The sequence below is a fragment of the Uloborus diversus genome, chromosome 7 (genome assembly GCF_026930045.1).
Source record: "Uloborus diversus isolate 005 chromosome 7, Udiv.v.3.1, whole genome shotgun sequence".
Taxonomy (NCBI): Eukaryota; Metazoa; Arthropoda; class Arachnida; order Araneae; family Uloboridae; genus Uloborus; species Uloborus diversus.
Window position 1 is genome coordinate 9,246,239 of NC_072737.1, and position 27,747 is coordinate 9,273,985.

Below are 27,747 nucleotides of genomic sequence, written 5' to 3' on the forward strand. Positions count from 1 at the left end.
AAAAAGCATCGATTAGGAAATAGCAGTTTTTTTGTGGGAAAAGTAAATTTTAAAAATCTCATTGTATGCCTTCAAAAGCCCTTCATTTTTAGTTCTAAAATTGAGTATGAACCCTGTTATAAGATTAGGGGTTTTGTTGTTATACGAGGAGCTCAGAGCCTAAGTTCTGCAGCTTCGGACAAATTAGTTTTGTTCAAATTGTTACAGCAGTGTATATGGCTGATTCAATTAACTGCGCTCACTGTATATGCAAAAGCTAAAAAAGGATAGCTCATTACTAAAAAGATTACACAAATATGCAGTTAATCATGCAAAACAGATCAAATTAGGTTGCGGCAAAAAAATTTCGAAAAAAATTGGTGTGGTCACTCGGTTACCCTTGTAACGAGTGTAGATGTGTTCAAATAAAAGTTTGATGTCATCAGAAGCTAGGGGAAGAAAAATATAAATACTGTCTGACCATTGATTATATGGAAAGGCTAATATCCGGTTTATAGGCCGAAATAGACACATCTATTAGTTTATAGGAGTGTTAGTTGGTTTGTTACAAATGTGCACTTTTGCCTCTCTATTATTTAGCCCCAGTTTTGCAAAAATGAAAATTTGCTCACGGCAATATTATTTTAATCTGAAGTATATTTGATCTATATTCTTTCTATAAAAATTGATTTATTTATTCACAACATACTTTTGAGCTTACCATTTTGCTTTAACATTTGCGAACGAAATGAAAACATTTTATTTTATTTTTGTTATTTCCATAGTAACTTTTTTGTTTCTCCTCATTTTATTTTAGAGAATGCAATAAATGTATAAGGCTCCAGTAATATTATAAAACACGTGTGTCAATATCCCATCGCTATTTTCCCTTCTCCTCGGTCAGATTCCTTCAGATGGAATCGTCTTTACTTGGCCAATTGCCAAATTACATACAATCCATGGTCAAACAGTAATAGATATTCTACTTGTGTTCAAATGGATGCATTTTTCTACATTAAGTCAGTCATTGCAGCAATTTCTTTTCTTTCTGAAAGTGAAAAGACCGAGGATCTACCGCAAAACAGACAATTGGAGCTGACTGTAATCTTCTTTACTAATAATAAAGCAGAAAGTCTCTCTGTCCGGAGGATGTCTGGATGTCTGTGACGCGCATAGCGCCTAAACCGTTCGGCCGATTTTCATGAAATTTGGCACAAAGTTAGTATGTAGCATGGGGGTGTGCACCTCGAAGCGATTTTTCGAAAATTTGATGTGGTTCTTTTTTTATTCCAATTTTAAGAACAAAAAACTATCATAAATTACGAAATTATCATAACGTGGAACCGTAACATGGGCACAAACCAATTGGCGAGATACGAAATTATCATAGCGTGGGCACAAGCCAATTGGCGAGAAAATTCACTACACATTATTTGTAAATATACAGGCGAACCAAAAGACCTTTTTAAGTTTCTATTACGGGCAAAGCCGTGCGGGTACCACTAGTTTACTAATAATCAAGTTTATGCAAGTTTTGATGATATCAAAGCATTTCATAATGAAAATTAAATCATTTACTTTTACAAAATTATTTTTTAAAAAGCAGGCAAATATTGCTGGTAATGTAAAAGTCTGAAATTAGAAGACCACAAAAGTAGGAGTTTAATAGTCTTTCTCCATAATTACCTACTTTTTTTCTTGAAACTAAATTTACATTCATTTTTGAGTTTGAAACAAACGAAAGAACATCTAATGCTGCACACACTAACTTACTCCCAAAATATCATTCATAATTTATTTGTTTATTCTTTCACTCGTAGAAAAGTCTCTTTAGTAGAAAATATTTCATTAGCAGACATGCCAACTATCTTAGTGTGTTCAATATCTGGCCTCTCTCTTTCAGAGAAATTTCTCCTGCTTTTTAAAGAACTCAACTTAGTGACTGTCAAGAGACTTTTTAATTCTGAGTTCATCATAGTAGTGTCAATTCAGAGGACCTAATGACTGACTGTTTAGGAAACAAGCATATTTTGTACATCTGATTTGCTTTTGCATTTTGTTCAATACGTTTTGGAAAATTTTTATTGGGAACTGAAAGTAACCAACATGCCATCTGATGAGAGAGTTTAAATAATAAATTGCCGTTGTTCGGTGTGTTAAAGCTTTAAGCAAAGGGAAAAAAATGTCATTCGTGTATTTTAACTTATTGAAGGAAAATGAAAAGCTCTCAAGCTGTTATATTTGCAGAACTCTTGTTTAACCGTTAATCTTTCTGATAAATCTGAAAAAGGCATCATAATAAAACTTGTCTTGTCACTCATACTACTTACGATCATCCTAATTATCAAAGTGTGACAATATGAGATACAAAAACATTTTGAAACATAAATCACTTGGGAAACTCACCCTGAGTAGTATATATTGCTAAATTGCTACAATACAAGTATGTTCTAGCTACATTTTTGTAGGAAACTTGGTATTTATCGGCACAAAAACAATTAGATTGATCAGTGCAAATAATAATATGCAATCTTCCTGTGTAGAAATAAACACCAACAGTGACAAAGGGGAAATAGTAAACAAAAGATCAAAGTTAAAATTAGAAATGGAAAAAAAAAGGATATGAAATGATTGTAAAAAGCAAAAGAATGGAAGTGCAACAAATACTAATATTGGAAATCAAAATATGAAAAGAAAACCAATAAAGCTACAGTTTATAAGCAATAAATGCATAAAGAATAACCACATCCTTACAAAACAAGCACAGGATATGAAAACAAGGCTAAAATATCGCTAAAACCAATTAGAAAAGTAATGATTCATTGCAACCTTATACTTCAGCAGAACATAGTAGCAGACAAGCTGGTTTCGTTTCTATCCAATTTATAGTGCAACCTATAGTTACTTTCCGTTCCCAATAGCAGCTACTCTAGCAAGTTGAAACAAGCATTGAAGCTGCTGTCATTCACTTTTTTAAAAGCTTGTTTACAGCTGCTATTTTTAAACATAAATCTTACTTTTAGTCATTCTGTCTCTCATGAGCATGTATAAATGCCAACAGTCGGATATTATTGCATTTAAAGTGTTCTTTTATAAAGTATTGCTAGACTGAAGAAAGATATAGCAAATAATTAAGTGAATCAACAAAAAATAGCATTAATAAGAATTTCAATTTAAAAAACTTGTAAACTTAAAAATAGAAACTTTTTTTTTTCCCGTTTTGAGGAATACGTTTTCTACAATTTGTGTTTTAAGAAAAAGAGAATTATCAATTTTGTACTAGCGTTCATAAAGTTCCAAGGTACAAATATTTCTCCTACTTTTATGTATTATTTATCCTGTTTTTATTTAACAAGATGGGCAAGTGTACAAGAGAAAGATTCTCTGCCCTATTCATTTTTAAGATAAGGGAAATATACTTGCTACAATTTCAGATTTGTTCATTTCAAAAAACTTAATTTATCCTAGCAAATTTACATTGCGTCATGTTTTCTGTTTTAATTTTTTTTAATAACAGTTATATGCTCTTTATTTTGAGAATTTCTTGTTTGAGTTCTATAATTTCAAAAATTCGATAACGAAAGATACTCTGGTTCATTTTATTCACAGGTTGTGCAGCGCAGCAGAGAAAAAATGGCAGGAAGTGTATTTGAAGTGCCTTGCTTATGTGCAAAAGAAAATGCTTCAAAGTTATGGATCGATGCTTGAAGCAAAGACTCAATTCTAATATACTTCATATTGTTTATAAATCTAGTCTGAAACAAAGTATTTTTGTCATGTAAATATACTTTTTGTACATTAAAAATATTTATTTAAAATGTTTTCTTTTAATCTTTTCAAAATATTTTTTAAATGACTGGGATAAAAATAACTTAAGTTATTTTATAAACACAATATTCCAACTAATCTACTTGTAAGAAGTTGGCACTTTCTTGTAACTAAAAGTTCAATGTGAAGACCTTTTTCACGAACTGGAACTAAAGAGTACGTTATAGTATGAATTTCTGTGTATGCAGCTTAATAGAATTTTTTTATTTTTTATTATTACCAAGTTCTGACCGACATTAAATTTTATTGTTAACTTACATTTAGCTATGAAAGGAGATTTATTAAATGTAGCATCATTTCTCCATACATAAAAACTCAAGTATTATATTTTCTTCTAATAAAAAAAAACTAAAAACCACATTGGCCGATTACCCAGTCAATTCATTTAAATATTTTTCACTAGATCCTGGTGAAAAAAAAAAAGCTTTAACAACGTTTATAATTGAATATCAGAATGCTTTATTCAGTGCTTTACAAAAGAGATTTATCATAAGTTATAAAATAAAAGTGTCCAATGACTGTTATGTTAAAGCTCTGATATGTTTTATTTCTTTATGTTGGCTTTTTGATAAGACTTTTTTTGTTAATTTATCATTTTAGAGCTCATAATCACCAATCAGATTTTATTGGCTTACATACAGAGCCCTGATTACTGAATGTGAAAAATTGTTAGGTTTAGCTACAGTGGGTCATAACCAAAAAATTTTACCCACAGGTCTTTCGATATCTTCATTGTAGGGTTCGGAGTGGTGTTCCCAAACATTTTAAGACACTATTTTGATTAGGACAACAAACATCAAGTTTTGATAACTTAAATGTAATTTAAGCTTGGATTTTTGTAGTGGATGATCAAAGGTTTCAAATTCGATCTTGAAAACTACAAATCTTTTATTCTTTAACACAGCGACACATTATGAAGTAAAAATATTTTATCTTATGATTTGAATCTGGATTTAATATAAGCATGCAATTTAAAGGGAGAACTTATGAATTTGAGTTTATAGTAAGTACACAAAAACATTTCATAACGGAATTACTTTTTTTTTTTCGTCTCCAACTACTTGAGGTTAAGGACTTTAAAACATACTTCTAATAAGTGCGTTCAATTTTGGGTACAAAAAAAATGAACAACTGGTTCTTTCCCGGCTCCTGGGATAAGGGGCCGCCTAGGTTGACAAATTTTGAAGCTTAAACATCTGTTACAGTGCTAAAAAAATAAATAAATTTAGAGTGTGTACCAGTGCTTGGATAAGCAAAACATAGTTCAGAATTCAATTTTAGAGGAGGCAAATTGTGTGACTTAAAAGTCTTTTAAAAAACATTAATATCTGGTTTAGTGTCATAAGATGCTATACATTAATGTCAAAAAAGATAATTTAAAGTGTGTACCAGCGTTTGGATATGGAAAACCCAGTTTGGAATTGAGCGAGAAACTTGCTTTAATTTTAAACATTTTACTATTATTTTTATTTTATTAGTACATTGTTTTATATTATTAAATGGGGGAGGGGGCACTTGTCAATATCGCCTATGGCAGCAGAACTAATAGAGCCAGCTCCGAATAGTACCTACATATTTTTTGAACACACAAGACAGAAATGTGATAAAATGCAAGTGTAAAGTGATCTTTCAATGAACTTGCAATTATATCTATCAAAATTTCCACCCTCATAGTCTGGTATAAGGAATAATCGAGCTGGAGACAGATGTCATCTCATTGAAGCTTTTATGTAAATTGTTCAAATAGTGTTGCTTTTTTGGAAAAACTAAACACAAAACAAGATTCTTGATTTTATTGATCCTTTAAATATAAAAAAACAATTCACGTTCAACATCTCCTCAAACTGGCCATTCACTATCAAGACATTGATGTCTGGTTGAATAAATAAAAAAAAAATGTTAATGAAAATTGTACAAAGCTAGAAGGAAAAAAGTAAATCAAGTTAAAAAATTCTAGAACAAATTTACCAAATACTTCATACATTATTAGTAAAAAAGTACTTATCAAAGTAGTTCTCATTTGTACAACTTTGGTGATAATCTAATCGCAAGTCAGGATGATTCGAGTATACAACACATTTTGCAAGTTAATATTTGATTGAAATAAAAGACAATGAATTTCGAGGCAATAAAAACTTACAATTAAAACAATTATAAAAATTCTCTTCTTGCATACTTGCTTCAGGACTTGGTTCTCCACTAAGCCTAATCCTTTATCCAGGGTGTGAACCCGAGTGTTTAAAAAAAGTGCTCTTTTCCACTGGAATTTTCATAAACACAAGACAAATGTGCTGAATTTCATTGGTTGGAAAAATCAATGCTCTTTGCTGGTGCAAAATTCAATTACAGTAGAGGGCAGACAATACGGACCTGTTGACAATGTTGCCGGATTGGGCAACGTAGAGTGGATACGACAACTGCTTTGTTTTCAGTCCACTCGCTACTCAAAATTGGAGCAAAACTTGAAATATATAGAATTTCCCCAGACTTCTTATTCAAATACAGTAATTTTAATGCAACGTAATATTAGTTTCAACGAAATAGAAGTTCGGTTCCGTTTTAACTGCCATTACATTGCTTGAATTCAAAAATAGCAAGTTCCCTTTTAATGGGATTAAACTGTACTCTCGTTTTCATGAACAATTATAATGTAAAAAAAAAACTGTTCAGATACAGAATGCAGTTGAAAGAAAAATTTAGGAACCTAATTATTATCTCTGGTTACTTTTCTAAGCATTTCACAAAATCTAGCAACCTTGCCGGTCGGGACTAAGGCAGATCCGATTTAACGAAAAACTCGGGCATTGTCCTCGATTAATCCAATATTGGATTCCGCATCATCGGTACTCTACTGTATTGTTTATATGACTATATACACACTCATAAAACAAAGTCGGTTATAACCATTCTGTCACACAAAAACTCATTAATTGACCAGAAGTACTGAGTTGCAATTGGAGTTTCAAATTGATTAATTAATCGTTGTAAAAAGATTGAAATCTTTAAACGATAATCCTTTCATATCATTATAGAAACGATTTACTACATTAAACTAATTCAAGCAATATTTATTAAATTATCATAATATAAGTCGATCAAAATTAGACATAGGTGAAAACTCATAAGATTGGCAAGTTAACGAAAAAAATCAGCTTGATTTTAAAACTTTGAAATCTCTTGTACAAAATAATTTTGAAAATTCTTCTAAAGGAACTCATACCGATTAAAAGAAATCTTTGTTAGAATTGCAATAAAAAATTTCCTCAGCATCAGCTACCTTTTGCACTAAAACCACGTATTGACGACATGCCATAATCAACATCAAAATGGCTGTCATCATTACGAAATAACACAAAAGCATCAAATCCTCCTCACTTGGCACTCGACACATAAAAGGTAAATTTGAACAACAAGAGCATTGATTCCTCCCCCCGTAGCTCTCTCCTAGTGAGTAGAAAAGTCTTCTATGGAGAACAATAATTTTTTTTACACATTTGCAGCGGGATGCCAGTCAGTCTCGCAGAGAAAGGCACAGACTCGCGGATTGCCGGCAAATCCACTGTGGTTCACACTCTGTGTCGGCTGCACTCGAGTCTCTCCGTTAATGTCCGCATCAGAGAACCAACTCCTTGGGAATTTCCAGGGGAACTCCGAGCGGCCGAAATGTCCGTAAGCACTCGTTTTGTGGTAGATTGGTCTCTTTAAACCAAGCTCCCTAGAAGGGGAAAAAGGAAAATTAGTCACCATGCCATCAACTATAAAATATCGATACTTTTTTAAAGCTGCAATTTGACTCGAAATCCCTGCGAAAAAAAATTGAAAGATTATCTTCAATACCCAGTTGAAAAATATACAGCTAAATTCATTTCTTTTAAAGAAAGCATTGAAGATTTTGAAAATAAACTAAATTCTATGGTTTCTACATTTTGTAACTATTATAATATATATTTGTGACTAGTGGTACCCGCAACGCTTTGCCCGTAATAGAAAAATTAAAAGGTCTTTTGGTTTGCCTGTATATTTACGAATAATGGTGATATTTTCTCGCCAATTGGCTTGTACCCATGTTACAGTTCCACATTATAATTTCGTATCTCGCCAATTGGCTTGTGCCCATGTTACGATGATAATTTCGTAATTTACTCGTCCATCTTATGATAGTTTTGTTCTTAAAATTGGAATAGAAAAAGAACCACATCGAATTTTCGAAAAATCGCTTCGAGGTGCACACCCCCATGCTACAAACTAACTTTGTGCCAAATTTCATGAAAATCGGTCCCGAACGGTCTGGGCGCGTCACAGAGATCCTGACAGAGGGAAATTCAGCTTTATTATTAGTAAAGATAATTTTATAAACCAAATTATTTTTCTTTATTTTTTCAACAGATGATTTTTACATTTAACTATTAAATTGCTCATATACATAATCTACCCCGTTTTTTAGAACTTAACACCTAGTAGCAAAAATGTTAATATGAGATTTTTTTCTTTGTACTATTGAAAAAGGAGGAAGCAAAATATACTGCTTTAACTTTTTAAATTAACTCAATTTCTAAACATTACTTCCTTTCTAAACATTATTTCAAATTCTGTAGCAGTGGTTTGCAAACTGCATCAAGTTGCGGCAACCCTTTGAACAACTAAAATTTTTATGCCACCTTAATTATTAATCTTAATTTTATATCCATATGGGGAGTTAGTTAAACATTATGTTTAACTATTTATGATTTTGCAGAAAAGAAACTATGTAGCAACAGCATTGTCACTTATATGTTTTATTGAAAGCAAGACCGATTTGTAACGTAGAGGAATGGCATTTTAAAAATAATTTTTAATAAAAGTAAAATATGAAACTGGATGAAACTTTCATGAGTTTCCATTACATTTTTTTGATATCAAATCTTAGCAACAAAGATTTGATATCATGGAAACTTTGTGGACCCCTCACCAATTTCTATGCCATCCTAAGGTGTTAGTACCTACTTTGGGAACCCATTTCTATAGCAATTAATAATTTAAATGTTTATTAAAAAGAAAAAAAAATACATTTTAACTGTTTAAAATTAAATATTTTGATCAAGACTTTTTGAAAATCTAACCAGGACAATCAGCAAAATGCAGATCCAAGAACATCTGGGAACAAAATTTTATTACTAACTTGTATTTATATTGATGTTATGTAAATTGAAAGGAACCCTTCCATAGGAAAATTTACTTTTCAGTCTTACAAGAAATCATTAAAAAACTTACAATTTATCATTTCAACTACCAAAGTTTTTATAAAATTGATACATACTTAATAATAATACCAGGCCTCAAGTCAAAATTTTTCTTCACTATTGCCAACAATTCTTTCTGAGATTTGTCTGATGTACCATAAGATAAAACTGTTATAGACAGTGGTTCCGCAATACCAATAGCATAAGAGATCTGCAATCAATTACTGGGCATTATTACAAAGAATATAATAACCTGCAACAACATTTTACCAACCGTATAGAAATTTTTTTACTGTTAGGAGATTTTTCTTCCATGGAAGCAATGCAACACAAACCATCTTTGTAAAAATTCAATCACACGACTCCCCCCCCCCCCATTTAAGGCCTCATTAAAAAAACTGTGGTGGCTACATAGGATATAGCATTCTCTATAATACACATGTACTGAGTGTACAGCGGACAAAAAACAAACAACATGCATTGCACGGCTAAAACTGTTCCGTGTGTTTGTTGCAAGAAGCAATAAAATTTGCCTCCTTGGCCTTTGGGACTGCTCTCTCAAAAATGACTGCACAGAACAAAATATAAGGGGAAGGGCAAAATTTGATACGTTAACTGGATGCATGCCCTTTTTCTCAATTAGAAAAAAAGTTGTTCGAAAAATTGCTATCCTTCGTTACAAAGTACTTGTTGGGAAACGAAGGGCAGTGGGCTTGAAAATGTGATACAACAGTTGTATTAAAACTAGCTACGTGCCCGGCGTTGCACGGGCTACCTAAAAAATGTAAGAGCAGTCCAGTTGATGCTTTTGTAGTACACTGACACTAGTTTCTAACGCGTTAAGGAATAAATAAATGCGCGTAAAGCAAGGTTTGCAAAACACCACTAAAACATATTTTTGCCAAAACACCTCATCAACGTTAATAATCGTTATCAATGATACAAGTTATGAGTACATTTTCAGTCAGCACAAAAGGGGAAAATATATGCATTATCAACTATAATCTTTACTCACGTTAAACTGAATTACATCTGATAGACTATATCGGAAATATTTATGCACAATAACAATCCGCTTTTTACATAAAATAGTCTACTACCCGGCGTTGCCCGGGTGTTTATTAATGCAAAATACCACTCAGATAAATATTTGGATGGATTCTATCCACATGGTCGTACAAGAATTACATCAATCCGTTTTCCAGGTACAAACCCTCAAAGATCTCAAATAACTTGTAAATCACTCATTTACTTTACGACGTGCACGGTCCTCCTCGAAAATGAAAGTTATGTCATGTGACGCGTATTTAACAATCAGGCTTGAACAAAAAAAAAAAAAAAACAGCAAAATTTTGCTGCAGATTACGGCAAAATAATCGAAAAGTAAACAACTTAAACACCCTGATTACAGGAAAAGCCTTAAAACAAAAGCCTAATTTTATTTCTTTATATTCGAGAAAAAGAAATGGCAACAGATCTTTCATCTCAATGATTTTCTTCACGCTGTAAATTTTAATAAAAGCGTTCATCCGGAAAGTTGAGTTGAAGCACTGAATAATAATTTGAATGGAGGAAAGCCTTCGAAAAATATGGATTTTATTTTGAAATCTAAGAGTCATAATTAATAATTTTTAATTGATATCTCCGCTAATTATTATCGGAGGATTATGTTAAATAGCCAAACATGAAGACGGGAAGATGACGAATCCATCGATACCTGGTTCGATGGTCAGTTCACTGTCGTTCAGGAGAAGAAGCTTGGACATAGATAGATAGATAGATAGATAGATAGATACTCAGATTTTATATGTATAAGACAGTATTTCCTCTTACATGGGAACAAATTACATGTAAGTGCATACACATTAGTTATAACTTTCATAGGTAAGAAAAACTATTTAACAATTCAATTATTTTATGGCAAAATTAAAACATAAAATTGCAAAATCTTTGGGAAATGTTTACATGCAAGAAGAAAGACAGCTTGAACTCTGTTAATACAAAACGCCAAAAAATTCACAATTTCATTTGCATTAAACTTGATTCTCCACAACCGTGAATAAGTTATGATAAAAAAAATCAAGAAAGAAATGCATATCTATATCAAAAGAGGAATTTCTGCTTTACTTATATACATGGTATTGTAATATAATTACAATAAAAAAAAAATAGTTAAAAATTTAAATTTTTTGGAAAAAGTGCTTCATTTTCATCTCGCATAATTACTTTTATGACCTTTCCATCCAGATCTGTTGATTTATATCAGTGATTTTTTTCAAAAAAATTATCAATTTAAATCAATTGATTTGAATCAAGTGATTTTTTTTAACAAAATCACTGATTAAAATCAGTTGATTTTTAGTTTATGAATTAATTTTGTATTTTTAGAATGTGTTGCTCTAAATTAAACTACACTGCATTATACAATCTTAACTTCAACTGGAAAAGCTACAAGATCCCTCTTTCTGTGCATATCAGATTTTCAGGCTTTTGCAATATTACTTTTACTCCAAAATTACAGTTCAGAATGAAATAAAAAATTTGCGGTTTTTCTGGTACTATGACTAATTTATAAGAAAAGTAATTGTTCAACATATTATTTTACACCAAAAACGAACAAGATGATGGAAACCTTATCTTCAAGCAAAGCAATAAAACAAAATTGCATCTTCTGTTGACATTATAATTTTATAAATCTTTTTAAAAAATTTAAGAACTTATCCTATTCTTAAGAGTATGGATTAATTAAGTACAAATTACTTTAATATCAAGTTGTAAAAACTGCTTTCTTCACTCCAATTGAATCCATTTCAAAACTTTTGCTGACTTGAAGCTAATAAACATAGAAAACTGTCGAATTTTAAGAATTTTTCTTCTAAAAAGTACAAAAAATTATAATTCTAGGAAATAGTGTTACCACTAATCAGCTATAAAGTTGCTTTTGTTTTTACTATTGTATGAATTATAAAACATGTTTTAATTTAAAGTAATTAATATCTACAAATTTTTGAAAATTAAAAAATTTAGATTTAAATAAAAAAGTTTTGATTTTTTAAATAAAAAACACCTGCTTTTTATATACATCTCACAAACTTAAAGTGGTACTTCATCATAAGAAATAAACAGCTGATGTATATTTATCATCATTGATACATATCTTACATCATCTTCGCAAATTGAAATGCAGACAGGTTAGTAATTTCATACGCCTTTTTCTGTGTACATAAAGATTTAATACACACTTTTTGATTGGGCTTATTACAGCCACATGAAATGCTGATAGTGTTCAATCAGGAAAATTTTTTAATGACGAGCTAAAAAATTTGTTTGTCTCAGCTCAACCTTTTTGTCTTGCTATTTGAACATACAGGTTATATGTACAGATATTTAACGTATAGTTAGATAACAAACCAAAGTATAACTGTAATTCAATGCACTCACCTGAACCAGACAACGCTTGCAGAGGCGTGCTTTCACCAAAGACTTAGCAACCCACCTCGCTGCATAGGCAGCAGATCTGTCCACTTTGGTTGGGTCTTTGCCAGAGAAGGCTCCACCCCCATGGGCCCCCCAACCTCCATATGTGTCTACGATGATTTTGCGTCCAGTAAGGCCAGCATCACCCTGAAATGAAATGCAACTATTTATTTTCACATGAAATCAAATAGATATTTCTTTCAAGCACACTAGATTATGCAGGAAAAAACCTGACAAAATCGAATGAAACCAGAAAAAAAAATTAAGAAATGAGGATTTTTCCAAATTATTTGTACCACAGTTAGCAAGTTTTTGCCATGGGTGGAAAAATGCCATGGTTTTTTTTCTGCCCAGCAAGAATAGGTTTTTGCCAAAGTGGCATACATAAAATTTGCAACTTACCGACGTTGGTAAAAAATTTTACCTCGGCAAATAAAAAAAAGGAAAAGAAAAACATTAAAAATACTTTCGATGAGCTGTAAACGGAATCAAATATTTTAAATTTTTTTAACATAAAAGAAATAATTATAAATTGAGTCAGTGAGAAGCAAAGGGATGTAGGTGACAAAATTAAAACTTTAGAGATAACCAGTACAAATTGTAGGTGGAGTTCTCTGTCTTGGGGTAAGAAATAATAGTAGAGCCATAGTTGGTACTGCTGTACAGCATGATTTAGAAATATATATATATATATTGAAAGCCTACTTAGGATCTGAACCTTAAATGCAATGTACTCCAAACTTTAAATTGTTCGCTTACACCCCTATGCTTCTCGCTGCCTTAATTCAATGATGAGAGTGGTCCGATATTCAAAAATTCAACAAAAAATGGCTAATTTAACACTTTTAAAGCTAACACTGATATTTTTCCATATTAATTATGGTTGAAATAATTGGGTGTTAATACATGGCACGTATTGTTCGAAAGCAAAGTATTCGGTACTTTAATTTGGTATTCTGATTCCAAAAAATTAAACAGTTTAGTTTGTAAAGCCTAAATTATTTGAGATTCATCATAAAAATTTTTGCACGCATTCCCTAAATACAGGAGACCGTAAGAGTCAGAGCACATGTTTTTGATCGAATTTTGCATTTTTCCTAAAATAAATTTAAGGAATAAAAATATTATTAAAATAATGAATAGAATACGTAGATATAAGATAGTATATGGTAAAAAACTTCCACTTATTAAAAATGATTGAAATATGGGCAGCATGCAAAAAGATTGAAATCTCAAACAAGGCACGAAATTTTCAGCGAATCATGTGCTTGACGTCGTTGGCATGTTTTCCGAACATATGTCTTTGACAGATAGCATAGAAGATGAAGATTCAAGAAGGAACAAGAAAATAGGGACCAAATGTTACAAAAAATTGGAATCTTTTCAGACTTTAAAAAATAGGATTGTTACAAGGCTTGAAAGAGGCAACAAAGGGGAAAGGTTCATAACGCCAACAGAAAAAACTGAAATTCCGGCAAAAGATGGAAAATTCTCATCCCTGTTAATTGTATTACTTGGTTATTCAACTACAGATCATCAAAATTAAATGGCTTAACTAAAATACCTATCAAAAGAATTGAACACACAAAAAAAGATTTAATACTTCGTATTGAAAAATGTTTTAGCAGAAAAATAAAATCACTGCTAAAACATTTTTCTTTTCGTTTTAAAATGAATATAATCAATAGCAAAATAAATAACTAAAATATTAAGGTGTACTATGTATATCATCATTTTTGCATAATAAACAGAAAGGAATACAACTTCAGTGATTAGGGGAGAAGAGACTTAGCATGGACAAGGGGTTTGTGTAGACATCTGTGATAGTTCAGTAGCAATTTACAAAAGAAGGCTTTTATGGAGGGAAAGTAAGTTTAACAGTAAAGCAAGTACTTTTAATTATTACATTAGGCTATTTTACTTTATTATAGTGGACATATGGTGAACGGGCTACTTTGAACAGATGCCCACACTAATCCACTTTTTTCAAGTGGGTAGTGTTGACACTGCTCAGTCACCTAGGGCAGAAAAAAATAGTGTTAATGGATTCAAAAATAAATTTAAATCTTTGACAAAAATGTAACTGAACACCTCAGGGTAAATGAAGAAAAGTAGTCAGATGTTTCAGAGCAAATTTAAAAAATCTGATTTTTACAAAAATTCCCATTTTTGTGTTCAAAAATTGGGAAGACCAGAACAAGAAATCGAGCCATTGGAAAAAGTCATTCTTGTAATGCTGCCATCCACGTTTGTTAAAGACAGGGGCATATCCAGGACTTTTTTCTCACTACTTATTTTTGTGAAAGTACTGTATCAATATTCTACTTGTAAAAAAAAAAGAAAAAAAATTGCAGCATTGATTTTGTGATCTTTTAAAAGCACATTTTAATTTTTGTTAAAGGAAGTTAGAGCAATTTAAACGTTTGAAAAGTGCAAATGTCATTTACTATGATTTCTAACTTTTTCTGGGGAGGGGGGGGGGGCTAACAGGTAGGGAAAATACCATTGTATCTGAACTCAATAAGCTTTGTATTGTGCACAATTCAGGAAATCATCAATCCCCAAAACAGATGCTATAAAATTGCATAAATGCAATTAGGCAAAACACAGTTAAAAATGAGCTTATTACTATGAAAAACTTGGCATCTAAGCGGTTGTTCATATAAATAATCTTAGCATTTTATTTTATGAGTAAACTGTGTTTTAAACAGAAAAACAAGTTTTGTATCTTAAAATGTGGATTTCTGCGAAATTTTTGATTTTTTAAAATATTGTTTCTAGAACGCGCCAATTTTTAAAGTTAGTTTTGTGAAGTTGCTGGTTTTACAACTTGATTTTTGTGAAAGTACAGATTTTAAAATAAGATTTTTGTGTAGGTACCGAAAAACGGTAGTAAAATCAGCCTGTATTGAACCCTGAAGGAGAACAAAATACTACCACTGCAGTGATTTTCAGGGAATAAAAATCTTTCTTTGTATCCACCCAGCTGGAAAGGGTTAAAAAAAAGTGTTTAGTCTCAACTCACCATGGGACCTCCCATGACAAACTCTCCACAGGGGTTGATGTGGTAGACTGTCTTCTCGTCCAAGTACTTGGGAGGGATGCAGAACTTGATGACGTGCTCCATCACTTGCTCTCGGACTTCCATCAACGGAATCTCCGGCATGTGCTGGGTGGAAACAACCACCGTGTGGACTCGTACTGGGATGGCCTGACCGTGCTGGAAGTAGTACTCGCACGTCACCTGGAAGGAGGACACACGTTAGAAAACACTTGGGTATGTCACAGCTGCGGACAGGGCCCGATTTAAGTGTAAGCCCGAGAAGCACGAGCTTTGGGGCCCTCTAACTTGTGGGCCAATGTAATAAGAAAAATTATTTATGCCATTGACAGACCTGCCAACCTTGAAAAATGAAAAATCCTGCAACTATTCCAACGAGTATTAAAAAATTGTGATCAACACATATTACAACAAAATTGCATTGAATACTAAGGAAACAAATTCTGTAATATTTACTGGAGAATTTATTGAGACATCCCTAATATGATTTAATACATTTCATTGATTGTTGTTCTTACTTTAATAATATATATTTTATTAACATCTTGATTAATAATAATTATAGTTATTCTAGAATATTATTTTATATACATATTTAAATATTTCTTTAATTTTTATTGAATGCATTTGCAGTGCATGATTTGGCTATTCTCAAAAACTCAGAGTCAAATTTCTGATCACAGCAGTGACCCCTTGTATGTCGTGTTCAATTAAGAACGATGTGAACAAACACTCAGCTTGGATACCAGCAGTGGAAGAGCTACTAGGTAGGGAAAAACTCAAAGTTTGATTATTTTCAACACTTTGCTTACTGTCCAGGTGTTTTTTTCGTGCGGATACGAGAAATAACATCTCCTTTTCCTTTAAGGACTATGGAAAAATCGCAACAGCAAAAAGAGCATAACGCAAACTGTTGACCTTTTCTTGATTCTATAATGAATGGAAGATCAACACTGTAAGACTTGTTAAAGATAGGATTATATTTTCTTCGTCATCGTGTTCATCAGACATCGTCAAGTTCCACCAAAATTCAAAACTTTTCCGACGATGTTGAATAGCGATCGTTAGAAGGTTAAACCGATTGCAGACTCGCGATAGGTGAAGGAAAGTCGCCGTCTACAACGGAAGAAAATTTGAATCCGTACACGTTCTTTTGATTACCGACGGAAAAATCAGAGGAATTCCGGAAAAAAATTACAAAAGTCCGGTAACCCGGAAGACGCGGCAAAAATCTGGCATTACCGGGCTAAATCCGGAAAGTTGGCAAGTCTGCATGGAATATTATGCACTTTTCATAAAACGCTTAATTTAAGTTAGTTTAATGACACTGATTTTTAAAAAAAAGGAATTTTCAGTTAATTTAAAAAGAAAGAATATTGAATTAAGAGTTAAAATAATTGGAACTCATAAACGAAACCAAAATGGAAGATAGCGGCAATTACAGGGGAAGTTGATGCTGTTTCAAAAATTCTTAAAATTATTACAAGAGCAAACCCGTCAAAACTGTAAAAAATCCCAAAATAACATTTGAAAAAAAAAAGCAAGAAAAATTTCATCTCAACTTAGAATGTTTGTAGTTATTTTCCTGAGAATAAATAAAACATATCAATAGTTTTTGCTCATTTTAAAGGAAAACTAAAGTATAAAATACTTTCTGCTTCGAAGAATAGTTGAAAGATGAAATTACGCAATATTTCTGAGAACAATCAGTCTTGCAATTGCTTTTAAACCTTAGGTTGTGTTAAAGTAGTAAACTGACCACCCGACCTGTGATGATACGATTCGTAAAAAGTTTACTAACTTGTGTCTTGGAATCTGGTCCTGCCCACGAAAATGTTCCATCTTTTCTGAGAGCGGCCAGCCTCGCATTTAGTTTGTGGGCCAGAACAACTGTCAGAGGCATGCACTCTTCTGTTTCATCTGTAGCATAACCAAACATCAAGCCCTACAGAAAAAAACACATTTGTAAATAACTATACACACAGTTACAGAAATAGTGATGTACGTCAAAAATTTTATAATTTCATTTGAGCAGTGCTTTAGATTCTTTGTTTTCCTCTGTTAACTGTACCAAATGCCCCTTTTGAGATGTCCCATTTCGAGAAAAGGTTTGTCCACTTTATAATACTCTTATCCAAGGGTGGGTTTCTTTTATATAACGTTCTTTGCAGTTGTTACGGAGCTTTGTTATGCTCACCAGAAATTAATTTGTGCCCTCTTCAGCGACGACGCCATTTCCCCCTTAGTCCGCTTATAAGAAGTGCAGGTCTACCTGATGCAAGAAAAAAATTTGAGCTGAAACTCCAAGAATTCAGCTGTCAAATTTAATTAATATTGCCCTCATAGCACTTTAACTTTTTTTAAACAAACTGTTCAAATTCAGTGTTTGATTCGGACACCCTTTTTTTTAACCCTGATATTCTTTTCAGAGGAACTAGATCTTAGGAAGAGGACAAAAATCTGGCATCCCTGTGTAAAACCTTAACACAATACCATACCAAGGTGAAAACAATCACACATAATCTCTTTCAATACTCATTATAAAAGAAGGATAACTTAAGCATTATTATGAAGGGACAACATACAAAATGTATTTCAGGCATTATTTTAAAAATATTTACTTGATCTCCAGCACCAATTTCTTCTTCTGATTTGTTTTGATGCACCCCAGATGCGATCTCGGGGCTCTGCTGCTCAATGGCAACCAAAACATTGCAGGTTTTGTAGTCAAATCCTACAACATAAAAGGTAAATTTTTAACATGAAAACTATGCCAGCTATGATACAGAAAATTTAGAATTTGAACATATCTCGGCAAATTCAACTAAGTTTGACACGGTCTCAAAATTTTAATATAATTGAGTTAACAGTTGACAGCATGGAAGATCTGCTCTTTCTATATTCAGAGGAATATTTAAAGGTTGAAATTTGGTTACTTTAAGAGGTGAAAACAGTTTTCCCTTTTTTAAAAAGCTCCAAGTTCAAACCTACAATTTTTTTAAAGAAGTTATTTACTAGTAATTCTTTTTTTAACTGCCCCAAAACTGAAGCTTCAACCGAGACTGATGGTTAATTTTTGATACCCTAACACAGATACAAATCAAAGTTTTACAGGCTGTTTGATTGCCATAGAAGCACTGGAACTGTTCTGCTGATGAAAGTGTTCTCGATTATTTAACATATCGAGCATATGATTGCCGAAACAGGGATAGAGGAAATTTTTACAAATTAGAAAACTAGATATAGTTAGCAAAATTAGCATAAAAAAGACCAAGGACTTCCGTTTCATATCAGTTAGGTATTTTGATAAAAGACTAAACTGCAACAGAAGTTTTTGGGAATCAGATTGAAGAAAATAAGTTTTCTGTCGCAAGCAATAATTACGTATTTCATCGTGCTTTGCATCATAATTCTTTTAAAAACATTTATCCATTTTCTAATGTAATATTTATAGCACATAAAAAAAAAACTAAAGAAAGAGAAAATTCCATTTTTAAAAACATTTTTTGGTGTAATTTGGCTGAAGAACAGGACTTTTTAAACTTTGGTATCAAGACGAAACACAACCTTGCACTTTAATCTTGCATCCCTGCATAGTTTTCTTAATCCGCTTGGCCAAAAGTTTAAAAATCTTTAAACATAAACAGATTTAAATCATAGTTGAAACAAAGCTGCAGAAATTTGTCCCAAAAAGAGAAAAGTACTGTTTTTCCTTTAGGAGGACAAGAATCTATTTGCTTCCACACCAGTGATTGAAATTAGCAGTCAGTCTTATTTTGCAACTATAAATTTTGTTTTGACAACCTTGATTTTTAACCCAGTTGTCATTTTGACGCTTTACAATTTGCTCCCCCCCCCCCCAATGTCCAGATTCCAACTTCAGAAAATTTGTTGTCAAATATCTACTTCTTGATTACAGAAAAAACTTTGAGATTATCCGTTGCACCAATTTTTGAGGTTCCCACAATTAATAATACTGAAAAAAAAGAGCAACTATAACTGAAAAAAACATTCCGGTGATACTCTACTTGCATTCAACTTGATATAAAACTGATTCACCCTTTTCAAGTATCAGATTAGATTATTGTAATACCTTTAAATTTGATATTTCTTCCTTTCTATTTAATATTTTGAGCTCATTTATCAGATCAATTCAAAATTTTATAACAAATAACACTCACTAGAATGTAACAACCAAAAATAATAATAATACATTGTTCTAACTTGATACCAGTGAAAAGTGCAATTACATCATAAGCGGTGTGTTAATTACATTAACAGAGTGAAATTAATTATATATATATATATATATATATATATGTATATATATATATATATATATATATATACACACACACACATACAGCGTTAGAAAACAGTAAAAAAATCCTACTGGTCCCTCGGACCAGTCAACGTGAATATGTACTGATCCTCAAACAACATCACTCGTCCGCTTTAAATTAAACACTAAATACGTTTTTACCAAAAAATTATTTATGTTTTATGATGATTACATTTATTAAGTTTTAGCTCATTGATAAAACACTTAACTGCAAAATTACTGTACTGCAAATAAAGTTCAAAATGGTAACCATAATATTAAATAACAATGCAAAACCAATAAACAGTATAAAACATTTTTCTTCCGATGTGTATTTTTTAACATACTTAAATATTTCAAAATTTAAAATTTTTAATAAGCAATTCGCGATAAACATTTTAATCAGCAATCTTAAACAGCCAAGTATACAGTCTGAAAACCAATTTCATTAAACAACACTTAAAATAGGTTACCAAAAATTTGTGAACTTAATTTGACCATTTTCACTTTGTTTCAGGACATTATTTTTCCCTCCAAGTGTGAGTAAAATATAAATGTTCGATTTAAAATTAGATAAAACTTTTGAAAATAAAATTAACTGTAAAAGGCAACCAACAGTTTGACAAATAAATAGCTAAACATTGGCTAAACCAATACTTTTGGATTTTTTCCAGCAGAGTGTGATCAAAAATAGCCAGTAGTTTATGGTCCTAGGGACCACTTTTTTTTTATGGTGGTTCGAAGCAGGTTTCACTGGTCTGGTACCAGTGGACCAGCAGTAATTTCTAATGCTGGTATATATGTTGCAGTATGTAAAATTATTCCGATCATTCATTACCTTTGTTACAGTTATCATAACCAATATTTTTCACTGTATTCCTGACTATTTTTTGATAGTCCACATGAGCTGTAGAAGTTATCTCCCCGAAGATCATCACCATTCCAGTCTTTGCAGCAGTTTCTGAAATGAAGAATTTGTCTTAATTCAGGTATTAAGAAAAAAATGCATCAAGTTAGAAAACATGCATACAACTCATTTTATGTACTATATATAGTTAATCCCATTTTTCATTTTATACTGAATTAGGAACAGTTTCATATTGTGTATTGATCTATCAAAACAGACTACTTATATGGTTTAGGGAATAAAAAATTCAAAATTTGCTAAAATAAGTTGTTTTTTTTTTTTTTTTTTTTTGGAGGAACCTCTAATAAACCTACTGCAATGTGAAAATAAATTTAAGAAATGAGGTAAAAATATATGTAACATTATGAATATGACGAAAAAATTGAAACTAAATTCTTAAAATTAAGAAAATTCAAAGTACGTTTTCTTTCTGCACTCTTTGTGCAATTCACTTAACAGGTTTTGGAGGCACCAATTATGATGATATGCATTTCTAAAAAAAAAAATAATAAATTGTTTGGCAATAGAAGTTTTTTTTTTTTTTTGCAATTTTAATTTCAAGAGATTTTACTTTAAATAAAAGCAAGTAATGCTAAGGGAATCATCAGACTCATTAAATCAGTTCAAACCTTCATGTATTTTCAGGTTTTTATTGTCATCACCTGATTCCATATCAAAGTTATGAAATATAAGCAATATAAGATGCTAATAATTCAAGACTGATTAAGTTTACAAACTTGAAACATCCCATTGATTCCCATAGCGAGTGGGATATTGATACAGTAAACTCCCGATTATCCGCGGAATTGGGTGTCACAAGTGCCGCGGATAATAAAAATCGCGGATAACCGCAAAAAGACTAAAATGGGGGACAAATCAGGTAAAAATTGTCCTATCTCAAATTCTTAACTGTATTGATGCATAACACTTTCTGCAAACAGTGAAAATATATATAGAGTACAGTGCAAATGTTTTGTATTTTTGCACAACCGAACATAACATCAATAACAAACAAGTGTATGTACGATGAAGAACGCACAAAAATAATAATAATAATAATAAAATTAAATCAATCAATCAAGCAAAAACAACTGAGTGTAAATTTACAATTTTTCAAAAAAAAAAACAGCCACTGGTATTCGCTTTTTACTACGAAAATACATGTTCGTGATTGTTGATTGATTCGTGGATAATCCACCCCGCGGATAAACCGCTCGCGGATAATCGGGAGCCTACTGTACTTGCCAATCTTCAAAGAAAAAAAAAACAGGAGATTCCACTAGAGGTATATAGGTGATTCACCAGTGACATATCTTCACGACAGAATGATTAAATTATGCTTTTAAATAACATGAATACTAAATTTAAAATGAAATGGCGATTTTTCGCAGATGTGAGCTAATTGGTCGCAGCAAGAAAAATATACTGCAAAGGAAAAACAAATAAGGAGTGAATTTGCTTAAAGTTTTGTACATTCCCCAGTCTCTACCAAAAAAGTAGCTACCAAAATTTAATTACTAAAATCCAAATATATATATATATATATATATATATATATATATATATATATATATTAGAAAATAAGTAGGTATAGGGTAGCACATGTTAAAATAACTTCAAACTTTGAAAAAAAAAATTTTTTTTATCGAAATGTTAGAATTTAGAGCGGGCACAAACTGCATCATTTAAACTTAAAGTAGAGTGTTTTCCTCTTCTATGTTGAGAATATCATTCTGGGGTGTTGTTCTAGTATTTGGCGGGGGGGGGGGGGCATCGCTCCCTCAAGTAGCAATATTTGTCTACCATTCATTTACCTACCACTCTTCATTATGTTAAATTATACTAGAAATATTCCTGTACAGCAGTTAAAATAATTGCAACAAAAATAAATGAATAAAATTCAGACGAGGGTTCAGCATTTAACTTTTTGACTCAAGACACTCCTAAAAAAGCACGGAATTTCGTTTTAAAACTTATAAATTCCGTGATTTTAACAAAAATAAAAAGAGGTTTCATTTGTTTACTTCTTAACAAAGCATACTAAACATAAAAAATTCAAAAAATCGGAATCCCATAGCGGATGCAAAGAGATCGCAGTTCTCAAAGTGAAGGCATCAAAGGTATAAAAACGGCTTGTAAAAGAAATATTTTTGATACAATCATTTTCAAATTGCATTTTAGAGTCCTATGATAAACATATCATTAATATCTGTGGACACAGTTAAAGCAAAAATAAAATTAAACCATCGATTCAGCATTTTAATTCGACTCGTAAAAGAAAATGGAATTTTGCTTTAAAAACTTGAAGTGCATGTTCTAACAAAAATAGAGACTTTTCATTTATTTACAGCCTAATAAAGCGAAGTTAGCTTGAAAAAAGAACAAAATATGATTCTTATATCGGATGCTAAAAGATTAGATGCGTGCATTTTGAAAAATACAAAGAAAAAAAAGGCAAGTAAAACAGTTGATTTAAAGTTAATAACCCTATCTGAAGGGATCATATTCCCCCCCCCCCCACCCTTACTATCTCTTTGGAGTTCTAAGTTCATTTCGCTGATACATATTATTATTGTTTATTAAATCATCAGGGGGGGGGGGAGTGCTTACCAAACGCCTTTTCAAAAAAGTTTACAACAACAACGCTGCTAATTAGCTGTGATAAAACAAACAAAATTATTTAAAACCAAACTTATTTTCAGCTGTTATTTCTTTCCAAGAAACAAACAAGTATTATATTTATTTGGCAGTAGCAATTTATCGCTTGCAGGAGCATCACAAGAGTGCAGATTTTTTTTTTCTTCTTTGCAAAATTAGCAGATTTTGTATAAGCTGATCCCTCCAATTTGACTTTAAAAAAGGTTCCAAAAATTATTGGTTTAATATGAGTTATTTTGCTTTCAGATTTGCTGTTTCAATAAACAATTTGTGAAAGATCCGTTCTTGTTTATCAGAATTTTGTGAAGGGCCCGTGTTTTGGTTGATCAGGATTTTGTGAAAGGTCCGTTTTGTTTGATCTGGATTTTGTGAAAGGTCCGTTTTGGTTGATCGGATTTTTGTGAAGGGTCCGTTAACGGATCCAAATATTCTCTGGCCAGACCCCTGAATGTGGAAAGCTTCCAAAAAATTTTTTAGTAAATAAATTATTAATTGAAAAAATTCTTATTCCCTGACATTGGTAGACTAGAAAAGGGCACCATCTAATGAGAAGAAAATGAAACTTTTTGATGATTGACGGAAAAAACTGCAAAAACAGGAGAAAGTCTTAAAAAACGGGAAATCGGGAGATGGAAACCAAAAAAACGGAAGTCTCCAGTTAAATAGTCGAGTTGGCAAATATGGATATAGTATCTCCTGGAAGTGTGGATTTGCTTACGCAGATCAGACTAAACATGCTCTTAAGCACAGTTTGAAAAAGGTTGATACTTTTATGTGTCATTAATCACTAGTAATAAATTTGTATTTAGAACACATGTGTTATTTTTAATAATTGCCAAATTTACAGAAGTGTATATTGTGGATTTCTTTCATTCTATGCTTAAAATTCCAAAACCTCAATAAATAGAAACAGTCACTGAAAAAAAAAAACATATTCAAAATTAGTTTGAATTGTATCCAATATGCACAGATGTCCTTTCTCCTACAGTTTTATGACGTACAGTCGTCCCTCGCTACTTCGCCTTTTGCGGTTTCACTACATCGCGTTTTTTTTTATTATTATAGCAATGAGCCTTTTTTATGTTCTCATGCAAACTTCTCTCTTAAAAGAGAATTACAAATCATGTCTTTCAAGTAAGCTCTTCTTAGGGACTATAGTTGTACTAGTGGTGGGAATGGAGGTTTAAAATCGCCGAAGAAAGTTTTATCTCAATTTAACCTTAAACGCTAACTGCAAAGTATAAGTCATTGTATTATTACTATGGGATAAATACATCTCTAATGGTGTTCAACACCGTACTACTAGCTTTTTAAGCTGTATGCGTAATACCTTTGATGAGGATAAATGTAGAGGAAGAAAGGGGGCATATACGGTCACTAACTGGAAATTAATTCATCATTGAACATGTGTGTACTTTATTTCCCAATATATAATTAATGTGATATCGATTCCACCTAATATATTTCGTTTTCTCATATTTTGTGCAATATATTAAGTAATACAAATGTAATGCTGGATAAGGGTGCTGCTTCATGTCTAGGGGGCTCTAACTATGTTAAAAACCTATTTAAATTGTCGTCAGTAAGTTTTATGTTCTCTAATTAGGAAAATATTTGGTTTATAAATACAGAATCCTACTTCCCGGAAAATTTATTCATTGCGGTGAAGTCTGGAACGAATTAACCGCGATAAACGAGGGTTAACTGTATCATAGCTCTTTGGGAGCATGGGGATGCATCATAGCGCATGGGGGGAGAGGCTCCACAGCATGGAGTCCCCCCCCCCTTCCATTTTCAAAAATTGAAAAGTGCAGGAGCTGAATACCATGCAAATTAAACCTAGCTTTTGAGTGAGAAAAAAAAACTTACCGCAAGCTACTTTTGCATCTGGATCCTGTTCAAGATATGCGTCAAGAATTGCATCACTGACTTGATCACATAATTTATCTGTAAAATATGTTAAGATTTAAATACATATTTTGTCATGACCATTTCTAACAAATGTATTACATTCATTTCCATTAAAACAATATTTAAATCATATAATTATTATGGTTTTGAAAAATTAAAATACAAACGTTTGAAGAAAAATACATAGCCTTTTGTGTAAGAGGCAACTTTGCATTTGGTGGCAAATAAAGCAAGATTTTCTTGATTAAAATAAAAAAAAAAGAAAAGAAATTCTATCAAGCAGAAATCATGCCAAAAAATGAAATAATCAATAAGTAAATGTTGGAGCATTATCCTTTCAAGTGAGAATGTGAGTGATAGCGTAATTTGGGAATAGAATGCCAACTTGAACACCTTTAATGAAAAAGTTGTAAGCACCAACTGTTTTTGATTTAAATAGATCAATTTTTTCCTAATTTAGAGGGAGGAAAAAAGGAACATATCAATTCATCTTTCAAACAAGTAAATTCTTCTTTCAATACTAACTGCTTTCTAAGCAAATTTAGATAAAAATTGTTTCTTGTTAGATTAACAGAGAAGTTTATATTCTTAATTCTCGCAGAACAAATAAAAAACCTCACAATAAATTCTACATTACAGGTTTAATGAGTTGCAAAATAGTTATCTTAAAAACTAACCCTTTGTGAAATTTATGATCAGAAAAACAAATTCTTAACAAAAATCACGATTACAAAATTTTCGAATTTTCATACAAAAAAATTAACATTATACATTTCCCAATTCTGAATATGTTTATTATTTTCCTATTTTTCAAAACACTTTTTAAAAATGCTCTCAACTTTCCCCTATTTTCAAGACTTTGCAGTGTCTCAAATTTACTATTAGAGCAAAAATTTCATCATCCCACATTTTTCTTAAAACACACAACTCTGCCCAATCTAATATTTACTGATTTCAGTTTCAACTATTGATACCGGGTCATTTCACGGTAATTTACACAATTATGTAAAGTCCGTAACGTGACCTTTTTTGCCATAACTTTTTAATTTACTGTTTGATTAGCTTCATACTTTATTTTGAGCTTTTCCTACCAACACACCAACTCAAATTAAAATAATTTGCAAATAAAACAGTAAATTAAAAATTTATGGCAAAAAAAGGTCACTATATGGACTAGGTATGCATAAATGCAAAAAATACCGTAACATGACCCTACTACAAAATATTTCCCTTGGAGTTGGTTTATTCTCCAAGGGCTCAAAATTCCAAATGAAGTCCAATGAGTTTTCTGTTATTTTTTTTTAAACATAAACATACAACTAAAACATTTTGAAAAAAAAAAATACATTTCAAAAGTGTAAAAAAAAACAACCATGACCATACAATAAAGTTACCACATCAAATATCAAAACATGTCACAGCTTTTTCTGAAGAATGGACCTGAGTAATAGAATTAAACTAAGATTAAGATAATTTAAACTAATTTATTCATATGCGCAACGTAATGCATAGGAAATATTTACAAGGTTATGGAATCTTGTGTTAGGCAAGAGGTTAAATATGTAATCTTTCTTCAATACAACTAATAGTTTGATGCAGCATTCTATTGATCATTTTTTTGACGAAGTCATATTTACTATTTTTTTTTTACAAAGATATATACTGAGATATAACACACATTAAAGTCCATCATTAAATAAACTAGCATATTATAAAGTTTAAGTTTGCTGGAACTTGGGATCAATTTTTGACAAGATTTCAAATGCTTATAAAAGGTTAGCAAAAAGTAATTCAATTGAGAAACTTGCCATTATTGCCGCATTGCTTTTACTTTAATTGAACATAAACAAAATATCCAACAGCAAAAAGACAACAGGAGCGTTATTTGAAGTAACAATAGCATCTGTTTTGTTTATCATTTTGTCATAATAATGATTGCTTTCCCATACAAGTGCTGAACACCGGGCATTTAATTCACATGTTACCCAAGCCTAACAATGCAAGAAAATGTCGAATCAACATCAATTTTCAAGCAGTTTCGTGCAACAAACTTATACACAGATTACGAGCCTGACTGGAGAGAATACCGTCAAATAAAGCGAGAAATTCCCAACAATTGCATCATGTACCGGCAATTCACACAGAAAATGGACGCTTTTACAACCACGTGAGTTACGCCGTTGTTCACCAAATCGGCTCGCGAAAAAACTCGATTTTCGGAAAACTTCCACTCACATACCTGGATGTCCTTCTCCGACAGATTCCGAAGTAAACAAAAATGTGCTTAATCCATTATCCACGCTCTCCACACCGTTCCGAACGACAAATTCGCGGTCTTTGGACGACATCTTCGAGGAGATAGAGCATACACAGCGGCAGATGAATG

General features: G+C 31.7%; 2 protein-coding genes across 2 annotated transcripts in view; one reads left to right on the forward strand and one right to left on the reverse strand.

The window, feature by feature from the left end:
• LOC129225989 (DNA repair protein REV1-like) overlaps positions 1–3,752 on the forward strand; it is a 42,694-nt gene extending 38,942 nt beyond the window's left edge. The window contains exon 14 of the mRNA XM_054860562.1: positions 3,589–3,752. Coding sequence (XP_054716537.1) covers positions 3,589–3,706 — 118 coding nt within the window. The 3' untranslated portion in view covers positions 3,707–3,752. The remainder of the gene's footprint in view (positions 1–3,588) is intronic.
• Positions 3,753–5,585: 1,833 nt separating this feature from the next.
• LOC129226510 (S-adenosylmethionine synthase-like) lies at positions 5,586–27,747 on the reverse strand. The gene is made up of 9 exons (XM_054861122.1): positions 27,601–27,747; positions 25,320–25,397; positions 20,724–20,846; positions 18,186–18,298; positions 17,366–17,509; positions 15,529–15,747; positions 12,468–12,650; positions 9,104–9,237; positions 5,586–7,522 (listed from the first exon to the last, which is right to left on the reverse strand). The coding sequence occupies exons 1-9, from the start codon at positions 27,707–27,709 to the stop codon at positions 7,294–7,296; spliced, it is 1,332 nt and encodes a 443-aa protein (XP_054717097.1). The 5' UTR covers positions 27,710–27,747; the 3' UTR covers positions 5,586–7,293.